This window comes from Merops nubicus, unplaced genomic scaffold (genome assembly GCF_000691845.1).
Source record: "Merops nubicus isolate BGI_N331 unplaced genomic scaffold, ASM69184v1 scaffold22814, whole genome shotgun sequence".
Taxonomy (NCBI): Eukaryota; Metazoa; Chordata; class Aves; order Coraciiformes; family Meropidae; genus Merops; species Merops nubicus.
In genome coordinates this window covers 29,990-56,619 of record NW_008602593.1, presented here as the reverse complement: position 1 = coordinate 56,619, position 26,630 = coordinate 29,990, and the positions used below count along the sequence as shown (strand labels likewise).

General features: G+C 43.0%; 1 protein-coding gene across 1 annotated transcript in view; it reads left to right on the top strand.

Annotated features, from left to right (window-relative positions):
- Window positions 1–25,844, top strand: part of SLC38A1 (solute carrier family 38, member 1) — a 27,180-nt gene extending 1,336 nt beyond the window's left edge. Inside the window, exons 2-15 of the mRNA XM_008938423.1 lie at window positions 6,264–6,339; window positions 6,901–7,016; window positions 12,013–12,086; window positions 13,747–13,839; window positions 14,139–14,220; window positions 15,412–15,494; window positions 16,395–16,453; window positions 16,587–16,712; window positions 18,915–18,994; window positions 20,172–20,272; window positions 23,447–23,565; window positions 24,096–24,237; window positions 24,346–24,443; window positions 25,493–25,844. Of these exons, the coding sequence (XP_008936671.1) occupies window positions 6,264–6,339; window positions 6,901–7,016; window positions 12,013–12,086; window positions 13,747–13,839; window positions 14,139–14,220; window positions 15,412–15,494; window positions 16,395–16,453; window positions 16,587–16,712; window positions 18,915–18,994; window positions 20,172–20,272; window positions 23,447–23,565; window positions 24,096–24,237; window positions 24,346–24,443; window positions 25,493–25,594 (1,351 nt within the window). The 3' untranslated portion in view covers window positions 25,595–25,844. The remainder of the gene's footprint in view (window positions 1–6,263; window positions 6,340–6,900; window positions 7,017–12,012; window positions 12,087–13,746; window positions 13,840–14,138; window positions 14,221–15,411; window positions 15,495–16,394; window positions 16,454–16,586; window positions 16,713–18,914; window positions 18,995–20,171; window positions 20,273–23,446; window positions 23,566–24,095; window positions 24,238–24,345; window positions 24,444–25,492) is intronic.
- The last annotated feature ends 786 nt before the right edge of the window (window positions 25,845–26,630 follow it).

Below are 26,630 nucleotides of genomic sequence, written 5' to 3'. Positions count from 1 at the left end.
GTGTTCCGCCCGCCCCCCCCGCCGAGGGGAAGTCCTGGGGCGGGCACCAGCTGTAGTGGTGCGACCGCAGCACAGCTGCACCGAGGAAGATTAGAGCTGGTCAGGAATTTTCTGATGCAACTGCTTTGATGGAAAGTGCCAAAACAAAACACAAACCACTTCTGTTAAAAAAAAAAAAAAGGGGGGGTGGGGGTAAGGCAAGAGAAAGACAAAAAACCCCTTGAACTTTGCCAAAACAAAACAGTTCCAGTATGAACCTGCTTGCTTTCCTGCTGGCTCACTTTGTAGGTGAGGAGCTCAAGGGCTGACAGTAGTGAATGTGCTCCCTGGAGCCTGCCGAGGATTTATGTCCCTGAGAGAAGGAGTGGCTGCACCAGGCTGGCTGCGCCTCCCCAGTTCTTTGGCTGGTGCCGCCAGTAACTGTTATGGGGAAAAACCCCGTTAGTGCTTCATCTTCCAGTGAATGTTTATGGAGGGCAGGGAAGGAGTGTGTGTGCCCTGTGTGCCTGATCTTCTGCAGTCACAGCGTGCTCTGTGGAGTTAGGGCATAGTAAGCATGGCAAGGTCTGGATCAGATCCAGGCTCCCTGCACAGGGAAGAAGAAAAGTAGGGTGAAGAAAGAGTGTCAGAAACTCAAAGGCAGAATTTCTGATTGCTGTTCTGGCTCTTAGGGCAGATGAACGTATTCCACAATTTTCCATTCCTTTCTGGATAACTTTTTTCCTCTGCAGAACATCATCTGGTTGCAAGACATAGCCCATTACAGTTCTCTGTTCCTCTGCCAGGGTGCTCTCGGGCCACTGTCCTGTGCAAGCACCTCCACGCTCACACAGGTGGTGAGAGGGCACAGAGGCCCTGCTCTCTACCTTGTGTCAAACACATCCCATGTGGATGTGGTTATTCCCTTTCTGGAACTCTTTTGGCAAACACCCTGTCTCCATGGAATTAAAGTTAATGGGCGTATGGAAGAACACATTTTGTGCTGCTTGGCACATGGTGTGAGGCCTTGTGAAACTCCAAAGTCCAGCAAAATTAGTGGGACTTTTTCTGTTGATTTCACTTGAGCTTTAGATTAGATCTGTAATTTTCAACTAACTTTTTGTTGTTGTTTCAACCTGATTAATTTTGCGCTCTATTGATTTTAAGTATTTTTTCCTCCCAGTGCGTAATTTTTCAAGCTTAATGTAGAGCAGAGTTTTTAAGGGTCTTTTGGAGAAGGTATACCAGGGAGAAGCTGATTCCATGTCTGGTTGTAAACTCCAAATATTTCTTGATATTGGAAAAGAATTCACTAGTTTCCTTTGGATTTCCACCCTTTTCTGGGCCTAAATATACATTTATATATGCAGCATTATGTAGGGAGGGAAGCTGTAGGGGGCTAAGTTTTCCTTTGTATGCAAACATTGAATTTCTTCTGGGAATCTCATTTAAGAGACTTGCATCAAAACCAGACATGGATTTGGTGACTTTTAACTATGTATCCTGGTTATAATACTTTGCCATCTCTGCACATAATTGTAAACCAGTATTTAGATGACTTCTTCTCTGTAACTATCATGATGCTCACAGGAAGCTTCTGGCTGAATCCCAGTCTTGGGTTACAGCTACTAGTAAGTATTCAGCACCTCTTTTTTGGTTAAGAAGACTGTTAGTGCTTATACCCAATTCTGGTTGAAGTTTCATAGTGTTAGTCAGACCAAGGTTTCTTCTGCATTTCTTGTTCCTGCCTGCCCTGGAAATCTTTGCCTTTGCTCAAGTTAGCGCTCAGTTTAAGAAGCTGCCTAAGGATAAAGTTCTGTCATCTTGGCAAAATTAACTTTCCCTAACAAATATTTAAGGCATTGTCAAATATCACTTTAATTTAATTACGTTTAAACATATCTGAGGTGGCTAAATGGTTTTTGGCTGGCTCTGCCTAACCAAAATGGTTAGCTTGGGGATACCACCTTAATAAAAATTTCTCATTTGAGTCCTTTGATAAAATAAGTTTGGAAACCATAGTTAAACATGGTCCTTTTCAAAACACTTTATCAATAAGGCTATGTTTCTGTTTTCATTAAATCAAACCAGGAAAATAAATAGATGAAGAATTAGATTAAATTCTTTCCAAGCTGAGGCTTCATGTGTTACAAGGATGAGCTGATTATTTTTTGTCCAGGATATTTTATTAATGTATCTGAAAAGTTCTGTATAAGCTGTTCATGCTCTATTGTGATGCAGGAAACACAACAGGAAAGCAGAAACATATAAGAACAGGTTATGTCTTTGATGAGTAAAGCATCTGAAATTAAGAAGACAAACATTACAAATGGGTTTCATGCTTGTTAGGGAGTCACAAGGCTTTGATGGCACAGACGGTCCTACTGCGCAGTTCCACAGCACCTGTCACCGTGGCCTCTAGTCCTTAGGAGGGCTGGGAGAGGCTGGAGTAAACAGGAGTTTCATGTCATTCGTGTCACATTTATAAAGGTCAAATATACAACATTCTGTGACAACTAATAGCTCATTTTCTAAGCACATCTACTAAGCTGAGCAGATGCATGTCACAGTTTAACCAGAAATTCCAGTATTCTAACATATGTTACCTTGCATAGGTAATAGGGGAACAAACCATCCTGGGGAAAAAAAAAAAAAAAAGTTTATAAAAAGAAAAATCTGGGGAAAATTGATTTTTGTTGAATTCATTAGATTACTTCCCCCCCACACACACACACTTTGTGTGGTTTGGTTGTGTGGGGTTTGTTTGTTTGTTTGTTTTTTTGAGTAATACATTCCATTTATGGAAAACTTAGGCTGTCATATGGTACATCTGTACCACCTAACAAGCGTGGTCCTGAGGCAACCTTCTCATCTGGACTTGTAGATTAGATTGCCTGCAGTAGCACAGGCAGCCCAGCCTCCAGATCAGGCAGACCCCACACGCCCCAGCACTGCATCGCTGCTGAGCCTTCTGGGCGAGCCATCCTGGGGCTAGGAGGCAGGTGCGGGGAAGCACCCTGTGAAAAAGCCAGGCACAACGTACCTTGTGATTTTGAGCCCAGCAGCCACATTCCCTGTCTGACTTTGCCTTCCCGTACACATCACAGCATAAATGGAGAAAAATGTGCAGTGTGACGTGGTAAACACGGGGTGGATGAGAAGCCCAGCTCTTGTAACAGGAGATGAGAGGCTAGGCAACAAGCCCAGTGCGTTTTAATGTAGGCCTAATTCAAAAGAAAGTGCTTTGGAACAATGTAACAAATCAGGCTAGTTTTCTTAAAGCCCTGTCCAGAAGGAAATAATGTGTTCGTTGGCAACAGAAGACACCAGTTCTCCAGAAGCCAGAACCAGTTCTCCAGAAGTTTACTCTGTCAAAAGTATTCTAGTGGAAAGTCCCACAGTCACTTTATATTCAGGCAATATTACACAACTGTTTTCTTTATCATGTGGTAGTTCTTTAACAATAATTCTCATCGAACTTTAATACCAAGTGGCAACAACAATGGTATCTACAAATTTGTTATTTTTGTAACTGTTAAGGGTGGACTGGCTACAGAGACATGAGGTGAAGTAGGGGTAGCAGACTAGTTATTTCTACCATAACACTGACAAAATCTAAAATGACACAAGATCTCCATAAATGACAGAAGAAGGCAAAGTCCACAGATGTTCCCAGAAGCACTTACAAATCCAAAAGAGACAAAACTCTTCTCTGTTCTCCTGCCTGTACAAATGGCCCGCGGGGTGTTTCAAGAGAGAGATGGAATGTCTTTTTCAAACCATGCACACTCTGCTGCCTGGGTTCAAGAGATGAGCTTTAAACAGACATGAAAAAAAACACATGCTCTGACTCTGGTTGAGATTTTATGGCATGAGGTTGAAATACTTACATGGTGAGCTTTGGAAAGTTAAATTTGGATCAGTCTACCTTAGAAGTGGTTACTTTTCACTTCTTAAAAAAGTAGGGGGAGTTTCAGCCTTCTATTCCAACTGCATTAAGGCTGGTAAACCTGGCACAGTGTCTGTATTTTGCAGCAAATCAGTTGCTGAAGTTTGTAGTTAAAAAAAAACACAGGGGAAGCCTGTAGTTGTTTTTCATTAATACAAAGGAAGTCAAAGCAAACCAATGTGTAGGAATCAAAGTTGCAACAAAACCAGTAAAAATACCGCATACATCTTGCCAGCTGTGGCTGGATTTAAGGGATAAATTCAAAATGTGTATGTGGTGCACAAAATGGTGAAGACACAGAGCCCAGTGTTGTCAGTTGTGGAAGCCAAGTCAGCAGCACTATAACTGCATGATTTTGGCATACACTTAGGAGCTGTGCTATCATATATTGCTAGTAATTAGGCCACAACCAGGGCATCGGGGAAGTTTGACAGAGTTGTGTCTTTATGAGTTCATGGTTATATTACCAGCACAGTTTTGGAGTCACAGTTTGAACTGCGTCAGTGGACGTTCCCATCTATGGGAAAGGACCAGTGGTCCTGCTCCCTGTGTTCAGCATATTGTCTGTTTTAATTTAAGAAAAGCCACCTTAATTTACCTACAGCTAAAAGTCTCTGACACTTGGTGACAGCCCCTGTTTAGGTATGTTAACACGTACAATGGCTGATGCATTAGCCAGTGCAGCCTAAGAACCATCTGTGGATTAACAAAGATGCCAGGGATTTAATTGTGCATAAACTTTCAAAAGATGAAAAAATGAAAGAATGCTTTGTACAAACTAAAACGTTTGCTGAAGACAGAATCTGGGAGAAAATAACAGCTCATCCAAATCAGAAGTGTCATAAATCCCAGGGATACTAACACAGCCACAGGAGGCAAATCTTGTTCTGGTGACTGCAAGTTCCTAAATGTGGATGTATCAAGGACACAAAACAAGTAAAGAGGGCAGAGAAAAAAAAAGCTGTTTATTCCATGTTTCCATGAACAAAAGCATTTAATTTGGCAGTATGATGAAAACAGTATTGAATTTTGAAAGACATTTAAATCAAAATCCATTAGCCCTGAACCAACAGAGCACATCGCCCGGTTCAGGATGGTTTGGGCAGTGCTAGCTGTGTGCAGCTCCTCTTCCTCCTCTTAACTCCAGCCATACTGACCCTACCATGGCAAGTTAGGATTCCGTAGGGCTGCACTGTCACCCAACAGTGAGGGACAGACAGGTTCTTTCAGGGATCCTTGGAAGAATGATGACAGCACTAAATCATAGTTACAATTAAAGCTTTATTTTCTTACCAGGATATTATGATTGGTGTACTACAGAATTTATGATTAGAATGGCACGGGACTGCTACAAGCAGAATCAATGTAGTACAATCTATAAGCATCATGATACGGAGTTTATAATACAACTTGATGTATGATTTCTAGTCACATGGACCCTCTGCAGGTTGGGTCAGATCTTAATACATTGTTTGCTGTATCATTATAGCAATCATAATCTAGACTCAAAAATCACATAAAAGAATGTGAGCCACTCGCTTAGTCCTCGGAGGAAGCAGAGGCTGATGGGGGTGTCCATGGCCACCAGAGGGTCCTGGGTCTCACTGTCCAGCGTCAGCTCTGGTCCAAGTTCCTGCTTAGGACTTGTAACTGCTGGATTTCACAGACAGTGCTCCAGGTGTTGTTACACTTCCCTCTTCTGAGAGGGGGTCATCACCACCATCTCATGGGCTGGATGCCTGGGATGCCTTCAAGGCTGGCAGGGAATGGAGTAATCAAGCTGGCGCCCAGGGGTCTTGAGGCCAGTAAGGAGGGGAAGAAGAAATCTGTTTGGTTTGTCTACTTGTTTCACAGGGCCTTCAGGGCCTGATAATAAGGGAAAAGGAATGAATACATGACCAGTTCAGTCACAGAGAACAGCTACTTGCCTTATAAAATGGTGTTAGTTATGCTGACTGCATAAACAGGAGTTGGGAGCAGGGGCTACTGGTCACATGCACTTCTGCAGGACACCTGGACAAGTATCTTCTCTTTGTGTCTGTAGAAATAAATTACTTTCCTGTCAATAAAACCAGTGCTGCTGCTTTAATAAATCTCCTAAAAGACTATTTATAAACATTTAGCCTGATCTTGTAGTGGTGTTATCTTTATTGATGCCCAATGTACACTGGTATCAGTGAAGCTTAATCTGGCTCATTAAATAGTTATGAGTTTGACCTCTTTTTGCATACATTTTTTATATGTTCCATATTTTGTAATTACACAGTGCTCACGGAATTAATGCATTCACATTTTCTAAGCACTTGCTGGATAAAAATCCTCTGATTTCTTTCAGCAAGTTTATTTCGGATCGAGAAAGCAGAAGAAGTCTCACAAACAGCCACCTGGAAAAGAAGAAATGCGATGAATATGTAAGTCTCTTTTGCTGTTCTTTTCCCTGTCAAGATGAACTAAATGTTTTGTATATGAAGGGCCTTTAGACACGGTATTTAAAAGTGCTGGACACACACAACTGTCACTGAAATTCAGGTTCCAGTACGAACTGCCTGTGCTCAGCACTTAAAAAAAAAAAAAAAAACCAGCATTTTGGTCGAGTCGAGGCAAGGGAATCTCTCTGGCCTGTGTTAGGCAGGAAGTCCTTGTGGTTCCTTACAGCCTTACAATATATAAGTCATACGCCTAACATGTTTCACATGTTTAGTGAAAGATAGGGTTTGAAATTGAAAGTGTAGTATGAGTTGTGTATTGCCTATACCACTGGCACTGAGTTTGCAAAATCTATAGGACAGAGATCAGAGTGTAGCTGTGACAGGGCTCAACAATGCTTTTCCCTCTTTCCAACCAACTTTCATTAGGCTGTTTCCCTAGCAGTAGTTATTTATATCTCGTACGTTGCAAAATGTGGAGCTTGAAGCACAGATTCCTTTCCCTGCTCCGTTCCAAGCCATTGCTGACAAGTCTGTCTTCTCCAGATTCCAGGAACTACTTCACTGGGGATGTCCGTCTTCAACCTCAGCAACGCGATTATGGGCAGTGGGATTCTGGGGCTCGCTTTCGCCTTGGCCAACACGGGAATTCTCCTTTTTCTGTAAGTATTTGCGCGGCGAGTACCTGATCTCCGTGCAGTTACACTGCTTTTGAAGGACATGTGTGCTGCCAGCAAGTGGAGGCATTTGTAGTCCATTCTGTATTCAAGTACAGCATTCAAGCCTGAAAAGTTTAGCTACAAGTTTTGGCCATTTTTGTTTCATTCAGATTTTTCTGAGGGAAAAGTCAGTATTTGTAAGGCTAGAGTGAATTAAGTCCATGTTTTTACTACAGACCTGAGCTTAGCCAGGGATTTTTTCCTGTGGTCTACAAGCTAAACATGCATCAGAAATATTCAATAGTAATAGTTGCAGTGGGATGGTACCTAACTCTTTCTTGTGCCACAGGACCTTCAGAGCTTTCATCAAAGCATGGTCCAATAACTACTTTTTTTTTTTTTAACAAAAAAACCCAAAACCAAACCTTTATATTCCTTTATATGTTACATATAAATTTTAACTCCCACAGTTTCTTCTGTTTCCTATGTGAGAGTCCTTGAAAGCCAACATAAATATAGCCACGATTTTAGTATAAAAAAAGAGTTGAGGTAGACTACTTAACTCCAGCAAAAAAAAAGAGGCATTTTGCAAAGGAGCATTTTGTAGTTTAAAACCGAAATGGTGCCAGTGAATGAGTAAGACACAGTGTTATTCTGGATCACAGTATGAGACGTTTCATTGTGAAAAGTGATTGTTAAGAAATCAGTTGGGAATTGTGTGCAGATTTCAGTGATAAATATTAATTGAGGGAAGAAATACAATAATTTATAATCTTTGAGAACTGTTCAACACATCTGTTGAGTTTACCGATTAAAGAGGTGTCATTTATCAAATGTCAAATCTAAAAATCTAGAACTTTTGTTATTTCTTAGGTTTGGGAGAAATGCCTAATATGAGCCCCGTATAGAGCAGAGAGGATGGCCCAAGTGGTACATATAGCCATCTGCTCTGTTTTTTTGTGCCAAGATAGATACATCCGTGCTGCTAGCTACAGTTTGCTGTGTGGTTGGGTAAAATCTAGGAATAATCCCAGGATTTAATCCATTTACATTAAGAAGATACAAAGTTTCATTATTGAGTTGTCAACAAGCTAGGGTATAAAGTAGCTGGACTCTAATGCAGGTCTTTCTTATGCAGAGTGACTGAGTTTATTTTATTTTTGCTGCTTTTTTACCTAGTACTCTAACCTGCATGTGATACTCCACCCATGCTCTGACAAGCACACCTCTGAGGGCACAGGCTGGTTGTTCCTAAAACTACTGTAATAAGAAAAAAAATCACCTCTCTTAAGCGTTGTTACTTCTTCTGTGGTAATGGTGTCTCAGCCAAAGACCACCATCAGTTTCTCCTTACAGCTTTAGTTTTCTATAATCTCATCTTCTTCTCATTCTTTCAGCAGTTTTTCAAGAGAGTTAAGTGAAATGTGTTTGCTCTAAAGGATGTAAAAAGGCAGTTTCTTATAAGTGAAGTACAGCAGACCAGTGATGTGAACACCAGAGGAACTTCTAAGAACACGTAATGGTGGCTGGGCTCATCATGGCCTGAGTAGTGAGTGTGTAGATCTGTACCACCACGTTGTCCGAAAACCTGCCAAACATCAATGTAGAGATTTTATACAGTAAATAATAGCATTATTCTCCACAGAATTAACTGTGCATATTTAAAGGTGGATAATTGTTTTTGTTAGCTTTATAAATGCCTTTAGATCTCTTGGCCTGGAGATAGACCAGCCTGCTGACATCAAAGGTAAGGAAGCTAGCAGGACCTAACTGACGAGGCTAGTGGAGCTTTCCCCTTTGAAGCCTGCAGATACAGGATCCTAATGTGTCTGTAGATATGCCTGAAAGTGGAAGTGCTTTAGATGTTCCTTTATCAGGCAATAATCTCAGAATTAAGTATAGTCCATCAGAGTTTCATTTTTTTTTCTCATTCTCACTCAGTGCATTTTTCCCATAAATATACAGTTCTGCTGTCACTATCACAGGTAGATCTTAGAACCGTTTCTGCTTTATAAGTGATTAACTATAGAGTCCTGGCAATACTTTCATAGCATTCTACACATAAGAAAGAATTTAAATTCATGTCTCTTGAGTAGCACAGTTCTGGAAAGTTTCTAGGTTGCTTTATCCAGAATTGGTATGCACCATCCCTGAAAAGCAGAAAGCAGAGGTGGATAAATTAGAGGAGCATTTTCAGTGCTAACAAAGCAGACCCAGCCTGGTTTCCACTCTTCACAACTTTTAGGCTCCTGCAGAGTGAAATGTGCACTGCCATGTACACCTGGATCAGTTCAGATCCTATGTTCTTGGCATAAGACATGCAAAATAAACACAAAGAGTACATACTCTCACATCCTATTTGCATAACATAGTGCCACAGCAAAGTGTCACACTTTCTAAGCAAAACAACTGAGGTAGGAATTCAGAGGAACTTAATCCCAGTGATGTTAACTACAGCCTAGACCAAAGGCTAAAATCCTTTCGTGTATGCAGAAGGGAAGAAAGCCTTGCTGCAGAAGGATAGCACAAAAGGCCTGGGGAGTTAGAGATCAGCCAGGCCACCTAGTTATGGCAGGAGCACTCATCACTGCCTGTGGTTTCATCCTAGAAAGCCAGGATCAAAGTGATGGACCTCACTGCAGGGCCACACAGGCCAGCCAAGCACCTTCAGCTTGCAATAAGCCCAGCACTGCATCTGATGTAAAAAACCCTAGTGGGGCGCATGGGCTTGTTGGATGAGGTACAGTATGAGACTACAACTGTCACTTTACACTATTTTCTGCAGCTGCTTCTGCTAGGGTTGGCTGGAAGCACTCACGAAGCTGCAGCCTAGCTCCTCCAGAGCTGGAGGAATTACTTTGCAGCCTGGCAGACCAGCCCTCTGGGAGGCCGTACGGTGGCAAACCCCATGCTCTCTGCCATGCTTTTCTGCACCCAACACCTTCTGAGGGTTCAGAATTGTTCCATGCCATAAGACATGTGCCTGCATGAGCCTGACAGGTCTTCTGGCCCTAAAGCCTGAGATTCCACAGAGGGCTGGGGACAGCACGTGTTTCAGCTACCTGGTAATGTGGCAGCTGGAATCAAATAGCAATGGCATCGCAGGAACAGTTTATTGTTCCCAGCACTGTATCAGTCCCCTGCCCTAAACTGTTTGTTCTGAGTTTACTGGGGGGAGGTGGCTTTTGCGTGTGCTGGTTGCTTGCATAGCTGCCAACACTTTTTTATAAGCAGGCAAAATAAGAAGTTGGGGAGTGCCTTTGGGACTGCAGTGCAGGCGCTCCCCTGCTTCTGTTTTGAATTTGTGCAGAGCCAGTGGCATGGACGTTTTCATTCCGTTCCAAGGGGTGGTTCTGGTGCAGATATCCCTGTCCGTGCCACAGTCCTAACACAAACAAGGGTTTATACGGCGCTGATGAAAATGCCAAGTGTCTCTGTAAGAACCCTACGGGGAGCTAAGGACAACAGAGCAGATAAATACCTGGCTGCTCAGGGCTGTTATTTTTACCCCTGCAAAGGCTCCATGAGCTCAGAGCCTGAAAAACAGGCGCTTTTAATATGAAAATAGACTCGCTGCTGGCATGTGGAGCTGGAGCCATTTGGGGCTGGGTGTGAGTCAGCCCAGCAGCTGAGCACTGGAGGCTGTGAGCACCGTGGCTGCAGGCAGACGGGGCGTAACGGCTCTGCAGGGAACAAGGACAGGCGCAGGGCTTAGCAAATCTGGAGGAAAAGGAGCAGAGTGACCTCAGTCAGTACAATCTCCCTTCTCTTCTCCTTCTCCTCAAGGAGAAACAACCCTCGGACTGTACAAAGAGTGTGTTGTTAGTGTCAGCCATCAAGAACAGTTCCTCCTGTCACATCTTTGTTTCTCCCTGCTCCTCTGGCCCCAAGAAACTTGTGGGTTGTTACTTGGTCCTAAAGTATTTCTAGGCTAAAATAATAAAAAGGGCGGGGGAGGAGGCTTCTCATCTTGTTCTTTCTATGTATTTCTATGTAAAAGGTGTGTTCCTGCCCATCTATGGCAGCAGCTTGTTTTCTCTTTAAATTTTAGGCTTGTTTTTCTCAGCGTCCTGAGGGAAGTTGTCATAATAAAGAGAAGAATTGCCAACAGATTGTCTGAATGCTCTTCACACACATCATGAAAACATCATCAGGTCTTTGTGGGTCAGAATGTTGGAAAGGAAGGCACACATGGTGCTTGGCTTAAAGACATAGAGCAATAAGCAAATGTGGTTTTATGCACTTAGCCGCTGGCACTGACTAATTATCATTTGTGCCAGCAAGTCCCCTACACAAACAGTTTGGTCATTACTTCCTGCAATTCTTCTGTGTGAAGTTGAATTATGGATCACAGCAGAGCATGAGTGACATCAGTGAGGGAAAACCACTCACCACCTAGACAAAGTATAAGCCTTTGGTTTATGCCTTTATTCCTGAGAGAAGCCAGCTGAGCCTTAACTTCCTTCCTCTTCTTCCTCCTGGGGTACTAGGAGGCACATAAAAAGCCATTTGGACATGCTTCGGTAGCATATGAAATATGTCCTGGGAAAAGATGCTTCCATTTAGTATGGAAGTCCTTAAATAGACAGCTTCCCTTTGAAACTTTCACTCTGCTTCCAGAATAAAAAGCTTTAGAGTGGGTGGTGAGGGACATAGCTGGCTCACCCCTGCTTCCATTAAATCTCAATTCCTATCTGATAAGATATCTTTATTCTTGCTTCTTTCAGTCTGGGGAGGTGTAACTCACTAACAGGCTGCACTCTGCAGCTCCGCCAAGTTTTGTTTGGTTGAATCTCTCTGCATGCAGGACTTTTGACCTCCACAGTGGTGTGGTGGAACTGCAAATAGCATGTGAATCACATGTATTTTTAGAGCTTTTTGCATTGTCATAATAGTACAAAAATTATCTTGGAGTCAATGTAAATATGACCTGATGTGAAATATTGCAAAGTTAGAGCTTAGCTCTTCCAGTAAGCTTTTTTATTCCATTCTTTTGTAGGATACTTCTGGTTTCAGTGACGCTGCTCTCTATTTATTCAATATATCTCCTGTTGGTGTGTTCAAAAGAAACAGGTAATTTAATATATTATTATACCCTTTCAATAGAATTGTAAAGAACAAGAGGTGAAAAAATGTTCAAATAAGGCCAGGTGTTTTGTGTAAGACAGAATTTCTATCACTTTTCTGACACGACAGAAATGACTAACACGTTTTGGGCCAGAAGCCCCGAATTAACAAGAATTTATAGCATAGCAATGGAGAACAGCATCTGACCCTCACTTTAACGACAAAAATGTACAACAAAAGAGTGAATTCTGCTACTGTGAGGTGTTTTCGGTGAGCAAGAAGGAACAGATAGCATAGTCTCTTTGCATTGCAAAACCAATTGCAAATGAAATACAATGTATCTTTGCCTATAGTGAAACTTACCTGGAAATACAGTTTGTCCTTAATGGTTAGTCTGAAATTCCTGATAGCCTTTGTGATGGAGGAGATTTCCTAGAAGAAAATGGGAGAGGAGTGTATCCGTAAACAAGATATATTCTAAACGTAGAAATGAGAAGTTACCTACAGCGTTAAACATCATTGTGCTCTGGAGTCCAAGAGTCTCTTTCCTTGATTTTCAGAGGTAACAACCTCTGAAGCCGGATTTAAAAAATTATCTGTGCACAAGAACACTATGATATTTTCATATGTAAGTTGGACACACATGAGTTACTGTTAGAGCATGTATAATGGCAGCAACTGCCTATTAGATACATATGCCTGATTGTGGAGACATTTATGCCCTGTTAATTCCCAAAGACTAAGCCCCGATTTCTATCCTGCTGATACATTTAAGCTCAAACTTACTGTTTATACAAGCTTCAAAGCAGAAATGTCAGCTATACGGAAATGCAGAGTAAACCAAACAATGGGATGCATTTTCAAAGTCATCTGTGCAGTGTAACATCTGCAGTATTTCTCTGTCTGTTCTCATGTATCTCACCATCTTTACCATGTCCAGTCTTTTTCTTAGCCTAATTCACAGCCAAGGAAAAAAACAAAGACAAAACCAAAAAACCAACGTTTAACAGAAACACAAACCAATTAATAGAGGAGTTTCTTGAGCTTGACATAGATTTATAAAGAAGTTTCAGTTATAATTTACATCTTTCCTTGCTTTTACCAAAACCACACCGAGAATTCACAAGTTAAGAAACTGTATCAACAGTAAACATCTAATGATTAGTAAACATCATTAGAAACTGTAAATAATCCTGTAAACCAGTGGCTGCTCTCATTTGGATCATTTAGTCAAACCAAGTGAAATTGCAGACTTGTGTTTCTGTGTCTGCTGTGACCAGGCTGCCAGTGCTGACTTTTGGGTCCTGCTGCACTGAGTGTTGCCCGGAGAGGACGCTTTCTACGAGGCTCTCATTGCAGGCACAAACCTCCTAATATCCCAGGATGGGGACGCCAGAACTTAACATGTCACTAGAGGTACAGACAGACTCATTAAAGGGGTGTAATAGCCTCATTAAGAGCTTCAATTTCAAAAAGTGACTGGCAGCCAAGGATAACATTTATAGATGTCAAGAAAACATTCCTACCTAAGATTCAGCCCTAGGACTTACAAGAGAGCTCTCTATTTACTTGCAGAGGGCTGCACAGATGGGTGGCTAGCTGAAAAGGAATCATAAATGTTTCGACTCAACAGTTTTCCCTGGTGTATTTGTTACCTTTCATGCAGGCTGTATGGTGTACGAAAAGCTGGGTGAGCAGGTCTTCGGTGCCCCAGGGAAAATGATTGTCTTTGGATCTACATCTCTGCAGAACATTGGAGGTAAAGGAGATTAAGGGTACTGAAAAGTAAAACCCGGGAAAATATTAATAATGTTACAGCTACCAAACAGTCAGGTTGCCCCTTCTCTGTGACATCTTGGGATCTTCATGCTCCTCAACATACCTGTGGCTTTGTATGCAGCCCCTTAAAAATGCTGTATTACTGAATGATAAGCAGTTTACAGTCAATTATAATTTGGGGTCTTCTGTCAAACTCTGGGAGAAGGTTCAGGATGCTTCTCTGTACTTGTTCCACAAAACATCCTACCCATTTTCTAATTGACTTTCTTCTTCCTCCAGCAATGTTGAGCTATCTCTTCATAGTCAAAAATGAGCTACCTTCTGCCATAAAGTTTCTAATGGGAGAAGAAGACTCCTTTTTGTAAGTTGAATTAATTTTGGTGATTAGATTATAGAATTTTACATTGTGTAGTTAAGTTTAAGCATATGTCTATAAATGCTTATAGGTATTGGACACTCTTTAGGGCTGTCAAAGTAGATTTTCACAGGAGTATCTCAGGGGGTTAATAAAAATCAGGACAAGTCTGGGAAGGAAAAGAAGGTGAATAGGACATGAAAGGTTAAGTCATCAGTAGTTACTCTCTTTGCTCACCAGATTTTCATGAAGAGCTGTGATTTATACAGACCTCTTATCATAGGATCCGATCTTTTACATTATTAAGCAACACTTGAAGATACTGGGAACAATGCAAGTGTAAGACATTGTGCATTTCCCTGTGTTCTTATCGTCTTACAGGATTTTTCCCCTGAGGCAGTGTCCATAGTATGAAAACCTTGGATGCTAGCACATGACAACAGCAGACTATTATACTTAGATTTCTGCCACTTATCACTCCTTGGTGTTTAAACAGCTTCTTTGATGGAAGGATTGTATTTCTTTATAGTGGCAAATACCCTTTGCACTGGGTTATTCCATGTGCTGTAGTGCATGAGAAGAAGGTAGACATCCCATTCCTCAGACTTTCATACTAAATTGGACCAAGCAGTGGAAATAGGTCGTACAGAACGTCACTAATGCTGTCCCTTCTCCCTTTCCTTGCTTTCCAGCAGGATTCAAAGCCCTTTGCTAGAAGAAGATACAGCCTTGGGCTAGCTAGTGCATGCCAGCCCGCAGGAGCCTGGTCTGTCACTCCAGGCCTGGGTGGTTTACCCAATGAATCACGGTGGCCCCCCTGCCCCACTGTGCTGTATGTGTGGCCTTTTGCATGATCTTTCCTCATTCTGGCAGAGTTATTTTATGTTAGGTTGCAGAGGGTGGTGTTCTGCCTCCCAGTCCCACTCACTGATGTCAGTAGTAGGGTGATATTTTGTCTAGTGACTAGAAAATCTGCCGTATCTGAGTCAGTGCAGTGCCATATTTTAAGGAACGGATGCTTAATGAGTCTACAAAGTTTAGATGTGGGCCCCATCTGTTCTTTTGTAGACGCTTGTAGAATAAGGAGACCAAAGATAGTTCCATAATGCAGCAATCAGTGAGGATGACTGAGTATGAGGAAAAAGAGAGAGGGTTTCAGGTGTGCTCACAGTCATGGCTTTTTAATGTTTTATACAGGGCATGGTATGTGGATGGCCGGATTCTTGTTGTCACAGTGACTTTTGGTATCATCCTCCCTTTGTGCCTCCTAAAGAACTTAGGTAAGATGCAGATACTGTTGTGGCAATAAAAAAAAAGGAGCCCAAGGATAATACCACTGCCAGACACACTGCCAATTCAACTATGATTAAAAAAAGAGCTCTCACTGTAATCTAAGCCTTCTTGATCCAGGAATAAGTTGTGTTTTGAGCATCCTGGAACAAGCAGGCCTAAATTCTCACACCAGTTGGACTCAGTATAAACCAGCTCCATCCATACAGTTGTGGAAACTGATTTTTAAAATTATGTTTAAGAGGGTCTTCATTTTACAAGCCAATTCTATTTTACGTATAGCTTGTAGAAGTAAGTGCACAAACTGTGAAACTATGAAAAAAAAAAAATCTTATTTTTCTATCATCATCAATATTTTTAGTGGTGAGGTTAATTGGAGGTATTGGACTTTGAAGTAAGATGCGTACAGAGGATTGCATTTTCAAATGTATTTGAGTCCACAGAGATGCCAGTAGATGCACAATGTATTTTTTAAAACCACGTAACAGGTTTTGGCACTGAAGTCCTGTTAGGATCTTCCTGTTGAGAAAATAACCCATACTTAGATGAAGTGGCTTCTATTAGGGAATCTAGGTCACGTTCTGATTGCAATTGTACATTTTCGGGTTTGTATCAATTATTAAAACCTCTTTCAAAAGCAAAATCAAACTGCTGACCCTCAGGGAGCCAAACTGGTCACAGAAAGCTCAGGTCTCTCGGAAAACCAGGAGGCTTGCAACGTGGGAGACTCCCACACCAATAAGACATGCTTTTGTCCTGCCCAGAAGCTCATGATACATATTAAATATATAACATGTTTAAACTTTTCATGAAGCTTCAAAAAAGAATTTAAAACCAAGATAAGGCTAATAAAATCATTTTGCATAAAACTTCCTTTTAATTTCTTCCAGGGTATCTCGGCTATACCAGTGGATTTTCATTAAGCTGCATGGTATTTTTCCTGGTAGTGGTAAGTTCAGCTTGCTTTCTTTGTTGGATGAGAGTCACTTGAAAGGATATTCACAATTTCTCCAACATCTTAATTTTAATTTGGTTTCTTATTATCATTTGTAGCAAATAGCTGTCTTCTGCTCTTATTTTAGGTTATTTACAAGAAGTTTCAAATTCCCTGTGGCGCATTGGAGCTAAATGCAACATCACCTATCCTATCAAATAGCTCAGCACATGAACTTATGTGTAAGCCAAAGTATGTTATCTTTAATTCCAAGGTATGTTTCTTTTTATAATATTTATTCTTCATTCACATAATGCATAGACCTAGACCCCGTGTTCTTAACCCAATCAGCACCACGTCAGGCCTGATTCTCCATGCTTCCACTCATGCTCCGATGGTGAATTCCCAATGGATCTCCTTGTCCAGTCTTATGGAGATGCCATCTTGAATGTACCTCCTTGTGGTCCTGCTCCACCCTGATAGTAGATGTGCTAAGGCTGAGATCCCAAGCTACCACCTGACAACTAATGCTTTCTTTGGGAGAGGTTTTCCTTTCCACTACTTCTCACTATCCGTGCTGCAGCTCTTCCTTCAGGCGGCTGTAGTTCAGGAGAGGCTGAGTAAGCCACTCCTGCATCTGAAGCCCAGAAGTAATCCCTCTGTCCTTCTGCACACAAACCACTTCTTTGTGGCAGGGTACGTGTTTCTGTGGCCATATGGTGAACTGGATTGCAAAAAGGATACAGTTGAAAGCTAATCCAGCAAAAATTTGATTGCCTTTCAGCTGGATGCTTTCCTCCATCGCCACACAGCTGCAGGAAGTGTTGTGCCAAGAGAATGTGAAAGAGCAACTGGCTGTAGCTGTGGGAGCAGAAGGATTGCTCCTGTCAGCTGTGATGGGGTGCAGTGCTCGTTAAACAGCACCTTACCCAGCAGGGCAGGAAAGGTCCTCAGGGTCTCTCAGTTGCATTCAAGGGAATGAGCATGTGTAGCATACGCATGCAAAAATTACTATTTTTTAAAATTCATTCTACCAGCTTCAGTTGAAGAAACAAATCCGAGCACTTTTATGGATCTGGGGTAGCTATCAGCCCAGATCTGGTGGTGACAGACCAAGAATTAGTTAACTTGGAGTACAACAGCAGCTTAGGTGTAGGTATATTTTAGATAGTGCTGAAGAGCAGTCCTCTCCTGCAGTGTCAGCATTTGCCTCGGTTGACAGAGGCACGTGGGAAGGATCGGTCCAATCTGAATGAGGCACACTGGAGCTGAACCTTAGAGATGTGCCCTTGGGGTCAACGGTTTGCCAAGCATTTTAGCAACTTTGGTGTGTGAGAAGAGAGACAGTTTCAGAGAATCAGAGGATGGCTGAGGTTGGCAGGGACCTCTGGAGGTCATCTGCCTAAGCCAGGCCACTTAGAGCCAGTTGCCAGCAGCACATCCAGGCAAATCCTGAATATCTCGATGGATGGAGACTCTACAACAGTAGTGTGCTGTGAGTGAGAGAGAAGAGGCGGCACAGACCTGGGTGAGGAAGGACCACTGGAGAGCAACCAGTATATTTACTGAATCTGTTGAACTTGGGGTGTACCCCAGGATGGCTTCTGTGGGAAGGGGATGCCTGTGGCCAGCCTGAACAGATCTCAGAGAGCCAAGAACTGCTGCATATAGGGATGTACACATTTGTCCTCACAGGAGGGCCTATTTTTCATGTGTTCTCCGCTCATACCAGTTCCCTGGGGAGAAGGGAAGTGCTTGGGTGCTGAGATAATTTGTGAAGATTGGCTCTATGCTGAGGACTGAAACCCATTCAGATTTTTGGTGGAGAAGGGGGTGAGGTCCCCCCTGGAGGCCTCCTGTGCTTCCTGGTGACGTAACGGTCTCTCTCTTTCCCCAAGGAAAAGCATGTTCCCTCCACAGCCCTTCTGGCCCTTTTATTGGCCTGGGAAATGAAGGGACTCAGTCTGGTACCTTGAAATATCCATTTATTTGTAAGTTCTGCATTCCTCTTCTCTTTTCTTACAGTCTGGATATGGGCTTCCTCTTCAGGACTTCAGCCTTAGCACCACGGGTGCACACCCCTCTCCATGCCGAGGCAGGGTAGTGTAGCAGTGACCCACCATTGTCCCTTTGATGCGTGACGTGTGCTAGTGACAGTGACAGTAGCTGGGCAGGGAAACCCATCCGAGGGAGCAAAACCAGCAGCCACGTGGCGCCCAGCGCTGCGCTCTGCAAGCAGAGTCGGGACTGTGCTTGCACCACCAGCACGAAGACTCTGTCCTGTTGAAAGAGCGCTGCTCCCTGTAGCTCGTTAAATACATGCTAATTGACACGTCTTCTGCCTTCTCTGAAGTCTCTCGACATTTGGTTGTGGAGTGCAGAGAGCTGGGAGCTGAGGTAGTTGAGCACAGATCATTTCTTCACAACACTGGAGGAAACACTTCTTAACTTCTTTTCTGAAATTCTCTCCACACAGACCGTGTATGCCTTGCCCACCATTGCTTTTGCATTTGTGTGCCACCCATCAGTCCTCCCCATTTACAGCGAACTTAAAGAGTAAGCCTTTGTCTTTGTTTTCTCTTTTCCTCAGTTAATTGTTTTGAACTGCTTTTCATGGAAAAAGTTAGCATAGAGGTGCTCTGAGTCATTTGTGCCATTTGGAGGAGATATGTTTTAATAACACCCAACAAGCCAACGAGTGTGGCTGTCAGCTAGGAAATCTGTCCTCCCTGGAGTGCTCCTGGGGTGGGGCGAGGGGGGTTGAGGATAATGCAATACTTAGGGAGTTTCCTCTGGAAGTACACAGTGCCCTGGGGAGAGCCAAGTTGTGCCGATCGTTATTTGGCATAGGGGAGAGGTGTGTGTTCAGCTAACAGCATTTGTTCCAGTGCAACTAAAAATCTGTAGCAGTACTAGGATAAAGAAGTACTTTCAGCCTCGCCTTTACTAAAAGACCTTTGCAGGTACAGCTGCCTTGCTGATACCTCCGGCTGGCCAGGGCTGTGGGGAGCTGGAGGCCGACCCTGCTGCGACATCTCTGGGGGGCTGCAGGGAGGTCTTGGCCCATGGGTGGAGCCCCAGGAGAGGTCAGGGTCAGTCAGACTCATGGGTGCCCTCAGGTCTTGGCTGCTTGCTGGGTGATTTGAGTTTCAAGTGACTTCAGCAGGTTCCCAGGGGCCTATTCAGGGCACCCTGTGTGGATTTAAAAGTCTAAGTTTAGATACTAAAGTGTGTCTATTTCCAAACAAATACCTAAAAACTGAATTTTGACACTTAACCTATTTAACAGAAGTACAGTGGTCTGCATATGTTCATTATTTTCTAGCCATGGGGACACAAATACTGCAAACATTCAGAATGTGTTTTTTCCCCTCTCTGTGTAATTTAACTCTTCCTTTATTTTGGCCTTTTAATTTGATTACAGAAGTGTTTAAGGGCCATCCCTCTCCACTCTGCTTCACCCTCCACTCTGTATAAGCAAGTAAGGCCAAAGAGCAGAGCTGCCAGGCAGACCCACCATTTCTTGACTTAAAGCCCCAAGAAGGGTCTGTTTCCCCAGTCCTTCTCTCGCTTGTGCAGCTGTCAGTGAATTCCTGGTTTAAATGAAAATTTAACTTCATGAGTCGCCTCAGAATTACTATGTTTATGTGAAAACTTAATACATTCTAAAGCAGCTATTGAAAAATCCAGCTCAACCATTTTTATATGTTCTTTTTTTCTTTTTTTTCCCCAGCCGTTCACAGAAAAAAATGCAGCTGGTTTCAAATATCTCATTTTTTGCCATGTTTGTGATGTACTTTATGACTGCCATATTTGGCTATTTGACTTTCTACGGTAAGTATGCAGTTCTTTACCGATGAAAGCGGAAAGGGAATACATGAGAAATCAGTGACATACCCCAGCTGGAAAGAAAGGTCCCATCCACTTATTTTAAAACACTTTTGCAAATAATTTTCCTTAAAGTTTTCATGCTGAAAGTACAAATCCTTTCCTCCTTTTCCCCTGAAAAGCCTAAGTGAAAGTACTATTTGCAAAAGGCATATTGAAAACATGAGGGAGAGATTTGTTTAACAGAATTGGGGATTAGCTGGGCCCTACTAAGAGTTTCATTCCAAGGTCCTCACCTAATGTTGTGTACATTGGTAATGACTGAAGCATGCATATCTGCATAAAATAAGTCTGATTTGAGAGCAGGTCCAAGGAAATGAGTCAAATCAGCCACCACAGCTTTTTCATTTCCTAATTAACACTTTCATCACAAGACCCTAGGATCAAATGTTGTCTCTAGAGCTGACCCCTTCAGGTCTTGGTTAAATAAACTGGCAGTGGAGGTACAGAAGCTTTGTGTGTTTCCCCAGCTCAGCTGCCAAAGGGTGGTTGGTTATTTCAGCGTTTGAGACTTGCACCGACCGTGTCTCCTTTAATGCCTACCTGTTCACCTAAAGAAACAAAGAAATGATGTTGTATCATCAAAGAATACAACATGTGTGTCCTAAAGGCACAATTATTAAGTAAAGTAGGATAAAATGTGAATGTTGCCCAGGAAGATACTCTCCTGATCCAGTGTAACAGCAATGTTGAAAAGTAGTGTCTTTTTCCATAGACTACTAACGGGTTACAAGATGATAAAACTGATGTTTGCCTTTTACCTCAGAGTTACCAAAAGGTCATCGGTCTTCTCCACCCTATCCGAAGTGACCTTTTTGTTACAATCTCCTCATTCATTGTACAGCAAGAGAAAGAAATAAGTAAATATGAAATGTGGTGTTTTTTTTTTTCAAAGATGTACCTATCTCATATTTGTTTTCTCAGGCTCTCATTCTGATTATGAGACCTTGAGTCTGCATGCACTGAAGTAACTTGAGGTCATCTGTTCTAATTTTCCCACTAAAACTCCACATACGCTGCAAGTGACAACAGCAACAGCCTTTCTCATCCAACTGCTCCCATCTAACACATTTTTGTAGAAATGCATCAAATTATCAGCCCCAGGGAGCAAGTGGGTGTAAATCAGCATGGACCCCTTCGCTTTGGCAGGGAGGAGATTCTGATGTGATTGCCCCAGGGATCTGAGGAGGCAGATCCGTGGCGCTCCTCTCTGGGAATCTCCCACACCCCTCAAGGACGAGGGTCTGGAGTCCATGGAGGAGGTAGGGGCTGCGTCCTTCTGGCCCTCCCGAGGGGGAATGGCGGAGGAATCCCTGGGGTGTCTCGTGTGCCTCTCCCCACGTCAGGCGTCCCTGCCCCCCAGCGCTGAGAGCCTGTGGGTGGAAGCTGTGCAGCTCTGCTGGAGCTTCTGCAAGGGTCAGTGCCATGACAGGCAGCAAAAAAGACACCGAGGGAATATAAAATTCCTCCACTTTGATCCTTCTTCCCCTTAACACTGACGAGACCTTTTGTGTTCTCTTACAGTTTTCTAACGCTTTTCTCTACCCTTACCTGGGTAGGATCAGCATTTTTATTGTGGCCATTTCTTCTTTGCACCAATAGTACTTGTCTGTTTGCTGTGTTCTCGAAAGTGTTGCAGTGATGACTATATTTACATTGCAGAATTACAGAAAAGAGGTGTTTTTCTTCCCCTAAAAGGTCACACTGTGGTTGGGCTCTGTGGTGTATCTAGCTGAAAGGAAAACAGACCTTCAACTGTAAGCCTTGCCCTTCACTTCCTACCTGGCTGCAGTCCGTGAGCGGTACAGAAGTTGCAGTCTGTGCTTGCAGGAGCAGAGTAAGCTCTGTGTTGCAGAAGCTGTGCATGTGCCCGGCTTGAAAACCCCACTCCTAATCTGCAGGGAGGTGGGAGAGCGTTTTCTTTCTCCTGGTGGGGATTCAAGCACTGCGTAGGTGGTGTTAACCTCTCCCCAGAAGGGCATCCTGGGAGTAGTGCGGGCATTTTGCCGCAGGACAGATCCCTCTGCCTCCAGGAATACATGAGGTTTTACCAAGTGCCAAAGCTTTTAAATTAGACGTGGCCAAAAAGTTCCCTTTAAGGGTTTTGGTTTAAGAGCTATTATGTTTTACCACCAGCTTTCCAAGATTAGCAGTCAGAAACAAAACGTGAGCCTAAAAAGGGGCAGCAAGTATGTTTTGTGGTGCACTTAACAGCTGCCCCCTTAGGTTATTGCTTCCAGATCTTTGAAAGTTACAAAGCAAATCCACAGGTCCCTCAGCAACTTGAGGTTGGTTTTTCTGTTGGTTAGCACATGCAGGCCCGCTCTGTGGTATTTATCACAGCTTCAAGGAAATGTTTTTGCAGGAGGGTCATACTAAAATATCACCAGTGCCTCCCCATCAGGCACCCTCCCATGATTTGTCTTGGCTGCTGGGGCCACCGGCCGGCATGGGGCTGAGCTGCAGGCACTGCTAGGGGGGTGGCAGGCCCAAAGAGAAAAAGCCATCGGGGCAGCCCTCGGAGGAGCTGCTGAGGGATTTGAGTGCAAATGTCAGAGCGTCCCACTGAGAGTCAACCCAAGACAGGCTTTCTTCTTAGTTGAGAACAGGGGCACTGCTTTTTGCTGGAAGTTTATTTGCTCTTTAGACTAACTGAGCTCAGAACCTTGTAGTTTGTATTAAGTTCAGCCATTGCAATGCATGTGGTTATTTTTAAATCACTTGAAACTTTAAAAAAAAAAAAAGAAAAAAAGAAAAAAGCCCATGGAACTAATTAGAAATAGCTTATTTCACTTTACTTATTTTTTTTATATATGTAAGCAGACTTCTGTGTATGTCTCACTGTTGTCTTTCCTACAGTGAAAATTATCTTAGACTTAGACATGTGCTGTCTTGAATTGGGATGCATTCCTAAGTCAGGCCTCCAAAGGATTAATCTGGAATAATGGGATCATTAGGATTTGGTTCAAAGCACTGTTTTAACTCAAGAATGTTTCATTCCATACTCTTTTGTTTGCAGATAAATCACTTGTTGTTCAAGAAGGCTGTTGTTAAGCAATGATTTTTTTGTGAATGAATTGCCCATTTGCCAGAGCTCTTATCTTACTGTCTTTTCCATAGACAATGTGCAGTCAGATCTGCTTCACAAGTACCAGAGCAAAGATGACATCCTCATCCTGACCGTGCGCTTGGCTGTGATTGTAGCGGTGATACTGACGGTGCCAGTGCTGTTTTTCACTGTAAGTGAGAAGCTCCGCACGGTTTGAGGTCGGGAAGAGCTGTACACAGCACATCTCTTCAAACCACCGCCCAGCAGCTGCCAGGGCAGTGGCATTGCAGCTACGGAAAGAGCTCGAGCTTGGATCAGACTTTTCCCACACCAGATTCCCACTAACTTCTGGACAAATTCTTCCTGCAGGAAATCATTGCTTTTGGTCTTAAATCTGTTTTAAATTGAATCCACAAGGGCTATCTCTTACTTTACATGACTTCACTGGAGCAGGCTCGGAGGCAAAGTTCATTTTTAAGTGCAGGATGAACTCAAAAGGCACTCTAGAAAGAGAGGAATATCCTACTGCAGTTGCATGTATACCTAGTTTTGAAATATCAGATTAATTTTAAGGATTATTTCGAAGGATGTTACATCAGAGACCCCTGACAGATCTGTGCAGTGCTTGTTGTCACATAAAAAACCGATTAAAAGAAATATGGAAAGCTTTGCATCGGCTTTTAGGCTGTTTCTGACAGATGACTCTTTCTCTTCCTACAGGTGCGTTCATCATTATTTGAACTGGCTAGGAAAACCAAATTTGACTTACGCCGTCACGTTTTGGTTACTTTTGTTCTGTTGATTATCATAAACCTGTTAGTCATTTTTATCCCATCCATGAAGGATATTTTCGGAGTTGTAGGTACAGTATCCTGGTTTTGTACTACTAATAAAAGATTGTTGCTAATCAGCAACACAATAACTGGCTGTTGCTGAGGGCAAACAAAACTCATTTATTTGAATTTTGCAGGGGTCACTTCTGCCAATATGCTGATTTTCATCCTTCCTTCATCATTGTATTTAAAAATTACACAGCAGGATGGATCAAAGTTGACTCAGAGGATTTGGGTATGCATTCCTTTCCCATCAATGCAACACTTTCATCTTGTCATTCCTTAGAGTCCTTAGAATGTGCTAGGTGCAGGGTGTACCTAACCTGAGCATATGTCTGAGCTGCTTTACATTGCTTTTCCTCCTCATTTCAGTCAGTTGGAGCTGTGCTTGCCTTTCTCCTTTGCTTACCCTGGGGGTCTCCCAGTGCCAGGGCCACACCATGCAGGGCACCTTGAGTTCTGGAGGGACCTTCTTTGTGGGGTGAGGGGCTCTTCCCCTGGCTGGCAAGTGGCACTCTGCAAGCATCTGTAGCTGTCAGCAGAGTGCAGGTACCCCTCCAGCCCACTTCAGCAAACCTTTCACCCCAGCAGGTTTTCTCTCTTTCTGCGTGCTGATCCAGAAAACGTGCAAAGCGCACCGTTTGCGGTGTTCCTTATGGTTGTCATGGGCCCCAGTCAGATTTAGGGTGCTTCCACCAAAAGCAGCCAGCTGAAGTGTTAGGCCCTTGGCATGCATGAGCAGATGGGAACATGCCTTGGGAAGTTTTCCTATGAGCCCCAAAAAGAGCCGCAGCTGAAAAGATGCAACTCTCGTGTGTATTCCCAGTCTAACGGAAGCATTGGAAGGTCAGACCTTCCTACTGTGGGCAGACAGGCAGGAAACACATGTTTCTCTTGTGACTCCGTCCACAGACATCAGGACAAAAGGGCTGAACTTCGATGGACACGTATCCAATGGGAAGGGTATACTTATTTCCGTGAGGCTTTGAAAAGAGCGGAGCTGATCAGTCCTAAAAACAGCCTCTCTTAATCCTCTTTAGGGATGATCAGTATTTAAGGAGCGAATTGAAAGGAGAAAAAAATTGGTTTTGGTGTTCAGCAAGTAATTATTAATGACACTAATCTGTTTAATTATCTATGGGTCTTGTCTTTACCAGAAGTGCTATCCCATTTTGGCTGATAAATTTGATACATCACCTTGTAAATCTCCTTAAAAGAAGTTAACATACTTGAATTAATTGTCTTTTCTTTTTATTCATTAATTTTCTCTCCTTTTTGTTCCAGGCTTCTCTTTTCTTGGCACTAGGGATAATGTTTTCCCTAGTGAGCATTCCCTTGGTCATCTATGACTGGGTACAATCAGGAGGCAGTGCTGAACGCCACTGAAGTTCAACTCCTTGTGAAAAGAAGACACCCCTGTCTGCTACACACCAAAATCGCAACCATCCGTTCTGTTATCTATTCCATCTTTTGTGAGTTTACTCAAATCCAAATAATGACTATCCAGTAATGAAAATACTGTTATGGGTGTATTTTCTTGCAGAAAACACACCTGGTTCTCCAACAGGCATATCGCTCTGTCACCCAATACTGCATTATCAGACCAGCGCTCAGTCTGTGAGACTATATAGAGCATCACTGTAGGAATTCATCACAATTAATGTTTCCCCTCTTCCACCCATGAATCGCATTGTTCCATTGTTATCCTTGGCCTTTCAACCATGATCTCTGCTTCTCTAGGGCAGCAGTGCTTGTTGTTGTCAGTCCCAACTGGAGTGACGTCAGTTCGCTCTCTTTCCCCCCACCCAACCCCTCTAGCCCATCTTTTAGCCAAAACTCTGCTCTCCAATTGTACACACCCTGTTTGTTTGTTTTTTTGTTTGTTCTGTGGCTGTTTCATGCACCATTTGCCTCACTGGGTTAAGTGTAGCATTCTGGATATAGGCACAAAAAGTACCATAAGGTAAATGAGAGTTGTATGAGTGTAGGTCCTAAATCTGGTGCATCTCTCTGATGTTCTAGTGAGGGAGCCAGCCCCAGGGCTTGGCCCTTTTATGGCTTTGGGGAACAGACCTGTGTGTGTGTCTCTGTGTGTCTGTGTGTCTTCATGATGGGGTGCAGGGAGTAGGATGGCCACCACCAGCAGCCACCGTTCCCCTGGCACACTTCAGTTGGAGCATGCCAAGAAATAGACTTTGATCCCAAACCATGAGTGCTTGTGCCTGAAGAGAAGCAGGCGCTTAGAGATTTCCACAGGAAATCTGCATTTTCTTCAGCATTAAACTGTTTAGTGATACTCAACTTCTCTCAGAAAAAAAATATCAAGCTCCAGTTTTATCAGAACCCATGCATTTAATCATACCTCATGCCTTTTCCATTCTGGGACTCATTTGCACAAACCTTGTAGAGACTGGCTCCTCTC